Raw genomic sequence first — 11,302 nt, 5'->3', positions numbered from 1 at the left:
CCCAATCTCCTCCACTATGTCAACCCCTTCCCTAAAGGCTGCTATGCCAGTTTTGGCTTGCTACAAAATTCTGCAGCTGCTGGATCCCAGGCTCCTTTGGGGAGCGGGAAGAAGTGTGTTAGAGGGGAAGGGTTGCCAGGTGCTGAGGGGCTTGTGAGAGCCCTACTTGTGCTGCCTCAGGGAGGAGGGCTTGGTGCCTGGGGGCTCCCCAAGATCTCTGCTTTTTTCTTTTGGCAAAACTTGCACTGGAAAACATTTGGTCAATTTTGCTTCTCCTCGTTAAGGGGAGTGGAGAGGTAGCCAAGTGCTGGAGGGGGTTGTGTGGCCGTCTGCTGGTGGTGCCCAGGGGGCAAGCAGGGGTGACACATACCCTGGACCTGGCAACCCTTCCACTGCCCCAAGTGAGCCTAGGACCTGCAGCATGGGTTGTGCAAAGAAGTGGAATTGACAAAATGGTTTCCTTTGCAGATTTTGGAAAAAAACAAAATAACGTTTTAGTGGCCCCATGGGCACAATAAGCTGAAGTTTTAGCTGGATTGCCTCTCCTGCCCTCCCCCTGGGCAATCCCTCCACTGAGTGCCTCTCCTCCCAAAAAGAGCCTGAGAACCAGCAGCTGCAGGGGCCCTAGCAGGAACAAGAAATAGACTACATAGCTTTCAGGGCAACAGTTGAAAACGTGCAGAGTTCTTGAGGAGCCCCTGCAGCACCCAGGCCCAGGAACCATGAGCAGGGCATCACCACCCCCTAATCCCCCCAGCTCCTAGCAAGCTACTTCCTGCCCCAAATGAGCCTGGGACCCCTGCCCATGATCCCTAGCAAGGAGGCTTTCCACTTCCCTACCACTGTGGTCTCTGTAGGTAGTACAGTCCTGGCTGCATTCTGGAGCAGCCCCTTGGTCTGCATATGTTTGTGGATGGGTGAAGAGTGGTACAGTTTGGGATGCTGAAGAACTGACCAGACATATCATGGAGCACCACTTCAAAATAGTATTTGATTTTTCCCAGTGTGCTTTTGAAACAAACTGGTCTTAAGTGGCCTGTATGTCTAGACTCTTGGGTTTTAAAACCTATTTTAAATATTCTAAGCTTTAGGTCTGTCCATTCCCTAGGATTTATCTCATTAGGACAAGAGCAGGAGAAATGGCAGTCAGCTCAGACTGGGATTTTTCTAGCCTTTAGTGAAGCAAAGGAAATGAGGGTGGGCAGTCCCAGGCAGGGATTTGACTTGTGTAGTGAGGTGGATGTATATAAGCTGGGGTGGTATCACCCGGGAGTGATAGGGAGGAACAATTGCAGGCTGGGATTTCGTAGTGGGGAGGATGAAGATGCTTAGGCTAGGGTTTTTCTGGGAGGCAGTGTGGCACTGAGGGTAGATTTCTTTTTTCCTCTTCACAGAAACGGGTCTGGTGTGTGTTTTCAGTACCTGTATTGGGGAACAGACTCAAATGGAAGATGGGATTGTCTGGGATTCCTCTATTCAGGGGAAGGAATATCCCAAGGGAGTAGGGGGGAAGCAGTTTTAACATGCTGTCCCACAATCTTTTTGTAGGAGCAAGACTGTTTTTTAACTCTCTTTTTTCCCCCTCCTAGAATAATTGAGCTGAATGGCAACAAACCACCCCTCACCTACAAACGTTTCCAAGCCATCATTAGCCGCATGGAGCTTCCCAAGAAGCCAGTGAGCAGCATAACAAGCCAGCAGATGGAGAAGTGCAAAGCTGAGATCCAGGAGAATCATGACGATGTGTATGGAGTCCCATCTCTGGAGGAGCTGGGTATGTGACCAGGGCTAAGGAGGGAGTAATGTCTAGTCAAATAAGCTCTTTGAGGATCTGTTTTTGCTGTCTCTAACCTTTCCAGAATGCCTTTGCTACTCTTAGCAGGTCTGGACCATCTTCAGCCTTCAAATAGCATTTTGGCATTCATCGTCTTTGAGTTTGTGAAAATGAACCACTGACAATCTATTCCAGGCTTGTCCAACATGCGGCCCACCAAGCCATTTTCTGCAGCCTGCGGTGCTGCGACGGGAATCCCTTGTCCATCCCCGAGCCCCTCAGCAGCTTCCTAATGGCTGCTGAAGGGCTGGGAAAGGGACAAGGTTCCCACACGCACTGCATCAGCTTGACGTTGCTGATGCGGTGCATGTGGGAAGAGGAGTGCAGACCCGGCCCGCCTCCTCCCGTCCCCAGCACCACGTGGGGAAGCCACCGCTTCCCTGCCTGAGCGACTCGCTGCTCCCCACCCGCAGGCAAGAGGCAGCCCGGCTTGGCCACCCGGCCCTGGGTCACTGGCAGAGGCGGAGCGGCATGGGCAGGTGCCTCCTCCCACTGGGCTGTCGGTATTGGCCGCACCACGCGGGGTGGCCCCGGGCTCGGGTGGAGCCTGCGCTCGCGCCCCGAGGTGCCACCCAGCCTCGGCTCCCTGCAGCCCAGCACGGCACTGCGATGCGGACCCGCAGAGGTGGCGTGATGGCCGGGCTCGCCCTCGTTGTCTGCCTCTGCTGCCTCCTGTCTGGCTGGGGCGCTGCAGGTAGGGCCGGGCAGGAAGACAGTGCCTCCCCCGGGGCTGGACCAGTGACTGAGAGCCTGAGGAGCAAGGGTTGTGCCCTGTGTTGCTCCGCTCTGCCTCAAGTAATTGCCCACCCCAGTCTAGATCAATGGTTCTCAACCTTTCTTGTACCAGGACCCATTTGTAAACTTAGATGGTCAGTCCTGACCCAGTGTCTCTCACTGCTCCTACCTCCAGACCCCAGTGCCCCAGTGTGTGGGGCATGGTGGGGCCCCATGTAGCCCCTTGCAGGCTGGACCTCTGCCAGCCCACAAGAGAAAAGCCACAGTTATATGTTTTTCTCCTTTAAAGGAGAACCCATTTTTAAAGTTTGCTCGTGACCCTTTCATATATTCCTGAGACCTATTTTTGGGTTGTGACCCATGTTTTGAGAAACGCTGGCCTAGATCATACCCGACCAGTGCTGTCCAACATCTTTTTGAACACCTCCGATGATGAAGAGTCCACAACTTGCCTAGGCAGTCTGTTCCACTCCCTCGCTGTTCTAACCTTTGTGAACAGAGGGCTGGTACTGGAAATACAGCAAGGTTTTCAGGCTCTATTCTGTGCCTTGTCAGTTAACACATGGACAAAAAGAAAAGGGGAAGAGGTTTTCTCTTTAATTTCTACCTCCTCCCATTGGCAAGAAGCTGTTGGAAATTTCTTCCCAAGGTCTTGTTTGACTGGTGGCAGGATGCCTGCTGCCTCCTGGGGTCTAGATCAGGTACTGTTTTTATTGTTTTTATTTTGGGTTTTAAACCACGTTTCCAGACCCATTTCATTGTCACTTCCTGCACCTTCATTGATGTCAAAGGTCACATGACATCACTTCCTGATGTGATACCACTTCCTGTGAGGTCTTTGAATATGGCTCACCGGCCCACTGATCAAAAGTTTGTGATCCGGCCCCACATTCAAAAAGGATGGACACCCCTGATCTATTCTAATGCTCAAGTCTACTGCAAACTGCACGCTTCCCATACTTCTGCGATACCTCAGTCCTGACCTGTAGTTCTTTGCCTGTTCTTAGTTCTGGCGCTTACAGCCTTTGTCAGTGTTGCACAGGCATAACCAACTGCTTCTTCTGTCATTATTCTCTGATAAGACTGCATGCAACAACTGGGGAGGAGCATATTAATATTAATGAATACTTATCACAGGTTAATCTGTGCCAATCAAACTTGCCTTGCCTGTGAATTCCCAAATTAAAAATGGTTGGTCACAAAGGTGAAAGATATTATTGAACCTATTTCCACTCATTTTCTGCTGCCTGATCCTGGAGGGAGAGGGCTTTACTTCTAAGAGGGTGGAGGGAAGGGAGAAGATACAGTAGTTAGTTCCGTGTTTGTTATATTCAGTCCGTTCACCCATTGATACTGAAACAAAATGTTTGGGGAAGAGGCCAGAGCACAATCTCCGCCACCCCCCATCCCCTGATAGTATCTGAATCTAAAGGTAAGGGAAAGGCCAAATTATTGCTGCTATGCAGAGGATTGTCTTTGTGCATGCAACACTGTCACCATGAGCCACCAGCTGCCCAATAGTATGAGGATATTGTGGGATACTTTCCAATTGGTAGGAAGGCAAAGGCTTGATGAAAAGTTTGGTAGGTCTCAACAAAAGCTTTGGTGCATTGAAATCCACAGTACTGCTGGCTCCTTTTAAAGCAGTATCCATCTAAACCAGTGGTTTTCAACCTGTGCTCCATGGACCCTGGGGATCTGCAGGCTGTCTGAGGTGCCCCCTGTTGCCTATTCTGTTTATCATTGACACAGAGCTTCCCCTGGCCTAGGGCACACTAAGGTATCATGATAATCACTTTTCCTGGATAGTGTGAGAGAGAATGATGGTGCATATCTACCCTGCCATCTCTCAGATTACAGTTGTTTCCTGGCTCTAAATGGTTTGCTCTGTTGTAGAAGGACAAGAACAGAAATGTGGCAGGGCACCTTTGGTGCCTGCCACTTTAAGGGCAGAAAACAGCCAGCTGCCTGATAAGGGCAACCATTTTTGGACCCAGGGATATAAGCTGGGCTGCAGTTTGCTGCAGGAGAAAAGAGGTAGCGTCAGGCTGAGAGGCTGCTCCAGGAATATCAGGAGGTAAAGGCAGGGGCTATGGGGTGGAGGTGATCCCTTGTCCTGGGTAAGGCTTAAAACTGCACCCTGCTGGGGAAGGGTGGTTTGGTGGGACTCCTACTGGCATGGGAGACCCCCAGGAAATGCCGGTTACCTCCCCGGTGAAAGGCAGGCTGGGGCATTTTATAACCCCAGGCCCACATCCCTGGCAGTGTTCTAATGAGCAGGGGGAGCCTGGGCTTGTTAAGCAGCCCTGAGGCAGAGCTCAGTCCAGAGGAGGTTAAAGCCTGGGGGCGTGAGACACCCTGAGAGAGAGCAGCGACAACTAGAGAGACCCTGAGAGAGAGGGGCAATGACTACAGTGGGCAAGTGAGTAGAGGTCCAGTGAATAGGTGAGTGAGGAGGCCCAGTGGGGTCTAGTGGCTCGGCGAGGGGCCAGGAGTGAAGTGGGCCAGCAGTTGTAGAATTGCTCAGTAAACGCTCGGGTGAGGGTAGCAGGAGACGCCCAACAAACTGCACCGGGCCTGACCGAGGCATGAAGAGCTAAGCCGAAAGCCGGGTGAAGCAAGGCAGTATGTGTGTGGCCTGGGAGAGAGGGCAGTATGAAAGAGGCTGGGTGAGAGCCAGTGGAATGAGTGGGAACCCGGTGAGAGGGGGTGTGGCTCTCTGGGGCTGTAGGGTAGAGCTACAACTGTGCGCTCAGTTTGCTCCAGCCATAAGCTGGAGAGGTAACAGAACAACATCTGCGAGGCATGGGACCCATAGAGAGGAGGTTGGAGCAGGTATTAAGGCCCTTGTCAGCAGGGCATATAATGGGTATCCTCCCGCCTTAGTAGCAACTCTCATATTTTTCCATCAAGGCGTGGCGGGATAGTGAAGCAGGTCGTTACCTCAGGAGCAGGGCAGCTGGTGGAGACCTGACGAGGAGGCCACCGTGTTACAAGCAACAATAAAGCAAATATTCCAAGATCAAAAATGAGCTGCTTATTCAGCTTGCTTGTATTACTACAAGAATTGGAGCCCAGCCAGGCCATTTACCTTGTGTTGGCTTTAGACCTTACCAGCTTTGTTCTTCACAGGTTTTCCCACAGATGGTCTTGCTGCAGCAGTTTGGCAAGGAGGGGAAATGGAGGCCTTGGCACGCCTGGATAAGCATTTGGAAAGAAAGGTAACCTTATTTCACCTGGTAGCACTTCCTGTGTGCTGAACCCTTAGCTAGGAAATATTAACACTAGCTGTCACTTCCGCCACGTGCTAACCAGAGACAGCTCTCCACATTGCAGAGACATGAGCAGAGATGAGATTTGTCTCTGTATAACCTGGGCTGTGTTTGGCATAGAGATTGTGGCATTGCCACTCTTAGCCTTCAAAAGACCCAATGGGGATGGAGGTTCTCTGATACTCATACATCTAATGGTGGAATTTGCTTGCAAGAGTTGCCAATGATGCAGCTCCCTTGGGGTCTTAAGGGTGTGGAGTCGCCCTCCCTTTGGAATAGCATGGACTACAAGCCTCCCATGAAAGTGTAGTTCCTTCTACAGGTGACTTTCATCTCCTTAGTCTTCATTTTGAGACCTATTTATGCAGGTCCAGGTGTAATAACAGGACAAGGGCAAACAGACTGACACTTCCACACTGCACAGGTGAGGACTCTTAATACAACATGCCATATTACTTGGTATTGGTTGGGCCAGTCACTGTAATACCTAGATACATTCTTATAACTGTGTCTTTATTAGTATGTGCAGAATAAATACATTGAAAGAGAGCAGTAGAAGTCTTGGGTGTTTCAATGATAGAAGGTAAATTGTTCAGACAGAAATGACTTTTTAAAGCTTTTGATCAGTCTCTAGTACCAGCCGTTTCTTATGGCAGTTATGGAGCTGATAGCTCAAGTCCTGTTTTAGGGGCTGATAATACTTCAGAGCTTCTTGCTGAACATTCCACTGAATCCCTGCTCTGTTATATCATGACAAGTTGTCATGCTTTGTAATTATTAGGTACATCCAGAATAGAAGACATCAGGGAGATGGTTAAGACCCTTTATCATGTAGACCAGGGTTGGGTAAAACGCAGCCCGTGGGCCAGATGCGGCCCACCAGGCCATCCTATCTGGCCCGCGGGGCCCCTAAAAAATTTAGAAAATTAATATTTATCTGCCCTGGACTGCCTGTCATGCGGCTGTCTATGACTTGTCAAAACTCAGTAAGCAGCCCTCTGCCCAAAATAATTGCTCGCCCCTAATGTAGACATACCCCACATACCAGGATGTACCATTGGGAGGCCATAGGCCCATTCCCACACTACAGACATGAACTAATAACCCCCTCCCAGGCCACAGTGACTGGACTGAATCCTCTCTGAATGATTCATGTGCCTCTTACTGGAGTAGGACTGGAAGTTGCCACTTTGTCCATCTGTTGGAGATGTCCCAAGCCAATTCCATAGGGGTAGTGTGAAAGACCCATTGATCAACTAATAAATCCACTATAGATAGTTAATGGCAGGCCTCTGGACCCTTGAAGTACTGCATTTCTCAAACCCATTCTCTTTTGCTTACTTCTTCCTCCACATGCTCTCAGGCTTGGGTTGCAAATTATGAAAGGCCAAGGATGAATGCCAACTCGCTGCTGGCCAGCCCAACAGGGCTCAGTCCCTATTTACGCTTTGGTTGCTTGTCCTGCCGCCTGTTCTACTACCGCCTCTGGGAGCTATATAAGAAGGTGAGAAAAAGGGAACATGTAAGCATAATTAGGTTTTAAGAGGAGCTAATCAGATTCTCAAGGCTGGGCCCTCAAGGTTGTAAGATCTAGGGTTAACTGAAATGACAGTCTTTGTCATCTGGATGAGTCACTTCCAGTAATGTATCAGGCAAATGGTTTCTCACCTTGGGAATGGGGATATTGGTAAAGAGCTGCTCGGAGAACATCTCAGCCCTTCCAACTGTCATTAGCTGACCTTGTCCCTGAATGGGACCTGCTTGTACAGGTTTTCCTTGCTTTATGCTATACATGTGTTCCTGGAAAACGTTGCATAACTCGAATTTGCATAAAAGGAATCCACTTTGCAATGTAACAAATAGGGATACATTCCAAGACCTGGACTGTACTGACCTCCAGACCCACTTCTACCTCTTTTACAAGACAGTTTTCATACTCGCCAATAGCAGACAGTACACACAAGCACAGGGCACTATCATGATGGGGATAGCAACTACAGAAACATGTCACAGATAAGGAGCACAGATCCACATAGGAGACTATTTTGGTGCGCGTCACTCCCACAATGCACCGCACAAAGCAGCTGACTGCAGGCTTCCACCATGCCAGTCATCTAAGAGTGAATTTACCTTGCATATAACAAATTTTTGGTATGAAAAGGGTCTTCACATAAGAGCAAATTCACACATACAGAACCCGCATAAAGCGAGGGAAACCTGTATAAATGTGTAGGTGGGCTTGAGCTCAGCTGCTCAAGTGCAAGAGCTGGGTAAAGGCTAATTTTCCTCCTTATGCATCTTCCCTGTGTCTTGTCACTCCTCTTCCACAGGTGAAGCGAAATAGCACCCCACCTCTCTCACTATATGGACAGCTGCTTTGGCGTGAATTTTTCTATACAGCAGCCACCAACAACCCCAAATTTGACCGTATGGAAGGGAACCCAATCTGCATCCAGATCCCCTGGGACAGGAATCCTGAAGCCTTGGCAAAGTGGGCCGAGGGCAAAACAGGCTTTCCCTGGATTGATGCTATCATGACGCAACTGCGGCAAGAAGGCTGGATCCACCACCTAGCCAGGCACGCTGTGGCCTGCTTCCTGACCCGGGGTGACCTCTGGATCAGCTGGGAGTGCGGAGTAAGGGTGAGTGTGGAATTTCCAGAGGCAGAAAGCCAACCATTTAGTGCAGAGTCCTCTTGGCATGTTCTTCAAGGGTGACAATACAACTGTGGCTTTCATTTGTTGTGCAAAGTAGTATAGAAAGGAAGATTTTCTTCCAGGCTCTCATCTGCCTGTCTTTTGCTACCTTCTGTGGGGTTTTGAAAGTGGTAGAACTCATTGGTAGATGCCAAAGTGCTTCCAAGTCCATCTTTTTTGTATACATTTCATTGCTTTTGACCTAGCAGGACCTTCCTTTTCATTATACAGTTTACTTCCACTCTAATCAAGGAAAACTTCTAACTGTGAAATATTAATCTACACAGTGTCCCAAGGAGAAGTAAAAGACTCATATTTTGGGATACTTAAAAAAAATAATGATTTGATAAGAGGTTTAGTGGCTTATTGCTGAAACCCTGCTTCTCCTCAGAGTAAGGGGATAACCATATGTAACTCTTTTTTTTTGCACTTCTGTGCTTGTCCTGATGTTCAAAACTATCCTTCTTCCCAGGGTCAGTGCTTCATACTTGCATTACACCTCCACATTTAAGGTCACTGTCGGAATCTCTGTAAAACTGAACAGCAGCAGAGTCCAAAGTCTTGGCCATTAATAGCATGACCAGATTATGTGTTCCATTGGAAATGACTGAAAAGGTAAGGAAACACAACCAGACAGATGGCTTGAGCCAGTGGGCTGCAGTTCTGCTCCTGTTTCAGTTACTGGGAAGTGTTTTCTTACAACTCAGTGCTTAATATGTAAAATGTCCCCTACAGTTAAGGACCCTCCAAGGGTAGGACCTTACTGGCTTCCCCTCCTATTGCTGCAGGTGTTTGATGAGCTGCTTCTGGATGCAGATTTCAGTGTAAACGCAGGCAGCTGGATGTGGCTTTCGTGCAGTGCTTTCTTTCAACAGTTCTTCCACTGCTACTGCCCTGTGGGCTTTGGCCGTCGCACAGATCCCAGTGGTGACTACGTTAGGTGAGTGACATGGATGGGTTCTTCCCCCATACAGTCTAGTATGCCAGTGACACACCTGCATAAACTGGGTGGCTGGGGTAATGCGGCAGCTGTCTGACTGGTTGCTTATCCTTTGCTTTGCAAATACCATGCTGCTGAACTTTGAGTAAAATAATGTAAGTGCCTCTCTTTATTTGGGCTGCAGGCGATATCTGCCCAAGCTAAAAGGCTTTCCCTCGCGATACATCTATGAGCCCTGGAATGCCCCAGAGTCGGTGCAGAAGGCAGCCAAGTGCATCATTGGGGTGGACTACCCCAAACCCATGGTGAACCATGCTGAGACCAGCCGGCTAAACATTGAGCGCATGAAACAGATATACCAGCAGCTGTCACGCTACAGGGGGCTCTGTAAGTACCGGTAGCTGTGAGAGATTCTCTCCATAATGCAGTCTATCCCAGTATCTGCTGAAGGAGATAGATAGTATGCTACTGAGTGGTTCACAAGTAACAAGCCCATGCTCCTGACTAGCCTTTGCAGGAGGTAATGGCCTCTGCCAAAAAATTACCTAAGGAGCATGCTTTACTTAGGATGGCAGACGAGACCAAGTGTGTGTCTGTGGCTTTTAGGATTTGTTCTCAGAAGACTGAAGTTGGACACAGTCCTTCTAATGACTGGAAGCCCTGCGCCATTGTTGGTCAGTTTTTCACCCTACAAGCCTAGGGTGAAAAACCATTGAGAGTGCTGATAGATTAAGAAAGCCATGGGTTGCATCCCTGGCAAGAACTGAGCTCTGAATCCAACCTGCCTTTTACAGATAGAAATGCTCCAGGTGGTAATCGCACCAGGGCATTCCAAGCTCCTAATGAAAAGAAAGTGCATGTTCCTTACTCAGAAATGCATTTGTAGTTCTCTTCCTTCTCTTTCCTAGGTTTATTGGCATCAGTCCCTTCCTGTGCAGATGATCTCAGTGGCCCAGTCACAGATCCAGCTTCAGTTCAGGGCTGCAGCACCAGTACAGGTGAGCAGGAGCTTTTTGTAAAATACCCGGATATGTTGATAGGTATTTGGAGCCCATAGGCTAATTCAACAAGAGAAAAGGGAGTGTGGGGAGGGAAATAAAGATCTATTTCACCTCCCTTTTAGGCTTGCTTGGGACTCACCAAGAGATTCTTTCCTAAAAACGTACACAGAACTCAGGGTTACTGAAGTGAGTCAATGACTGCCCTTTTGGCATCATGTATCCCAGCTCCCTGGAGACTGCCTAGGCATAGGTCATGTTAGGAAGAGATTTATTTGTAGGGGAAGACCAAAATAACTGCGTATAAGACTGCTATTCACTAAAACAAGAGACTCCAGGGTTTGTCCTAGGCTGGAAGTCACCCTGTCTGAGACTTGTCAAAAATGTGGGAAGATTGTGGCTGCATTTCCCCTGGCTTTGGCTTCGTACACTTTCATTTTCCCCTGCTGTCTGATGTGCCAAATGCCTCAAGTGTCAGGGTGAAGATTCTTGGGGTCAAAAGAGATGTTGCAGTGATACTTCTTTCCCCCTTGCAGCATTGAAGCCATCACAGTCTGGCCAGGCCTCTCCAAAGCGCAAGCATGAGGGAATAGAGGAGATGTGCACAGAGGACCTGTATAAACGAGCCAAAGTGACAGGTCTGCATGGTCCAGAGATTCCCAGCAAGAGCTTGTGAATGTGAGTAACCTGTAATTCTGCCCTAAGGCTATTGTGGGGCTGTGGCTTGCCTCATGCTTGTTTTTTGACAGCTAGTGATGCCCAGCTCGAATTGCTGTCAGTAGTTTTAGAAAATGAAATTGACTTGCCTTAAAACTGCTTTACTCTGC

The 11,302-nt window shown here is 48.9% G+C and overlaps 1 protein-coding gene across 1 annotated transcript in view; it reads left to right on the top strand.

The window, feature by feature from the left end:
* CRY2 (cryptochrome circadian regulator 2) overlaps nt 1-11,302 on the top strand; it is a 31,799-nt gene that overhangs the window by 17,100 nt on the left and 3,397 nt on the right. Inside the window, exons 4-11 of the mRNA XM_025207912.1 lie at nt 1,590-1,774; nt 5,702-5,790; nt 7,205-7,345; nt 8,172-8,483; nt 9,326-9,477; nt 9,662-9,864; nt 10,386-10,475; nt 11,012-11,153. Of these exons, the coding sequence (XP_025063697.1) occupies nt 1,590-1,774; nt 5,702-5,790; nt 7,205-7,345; nt 8,172-8,483; nt 9,326-9,477; nt 9,662-9,864; nt 10,386-10,475; nt 11,012-11,151 (1,312 nt within the window). The 3' untranslated portion in view covers nt 11,152-11,153. The remainder of the gene's footprint in view (nt 1-1,589; nt 1,775-5,701; nt 5,791-7,204; nt 7,346-8,171; nt 8,484-9,325; nt 9,478-9,661; nt 9,865-10,385; nt 10,476-11,011; nt 11,154-11,302) is intronic.

This window comes from Alligator sinensis, unplaced genomic scaffold, assembly GCF_000455745.1.
Source record: "Alligator sinensis unplaced genomic scaffold, ASM45574v1 scaffold592_1, whole genome shotgun sequence".
NCBI lineage: Eukaryota > Metazoa > Chordata > Crocodylia > Alligatoridae > Alligator > Alligator sinensis.
The sequence above is the reverse complement of the archived record's forward strand: the minus strand, read 5'-3'. Positions and strand labels throughout refer to the sequence as shown.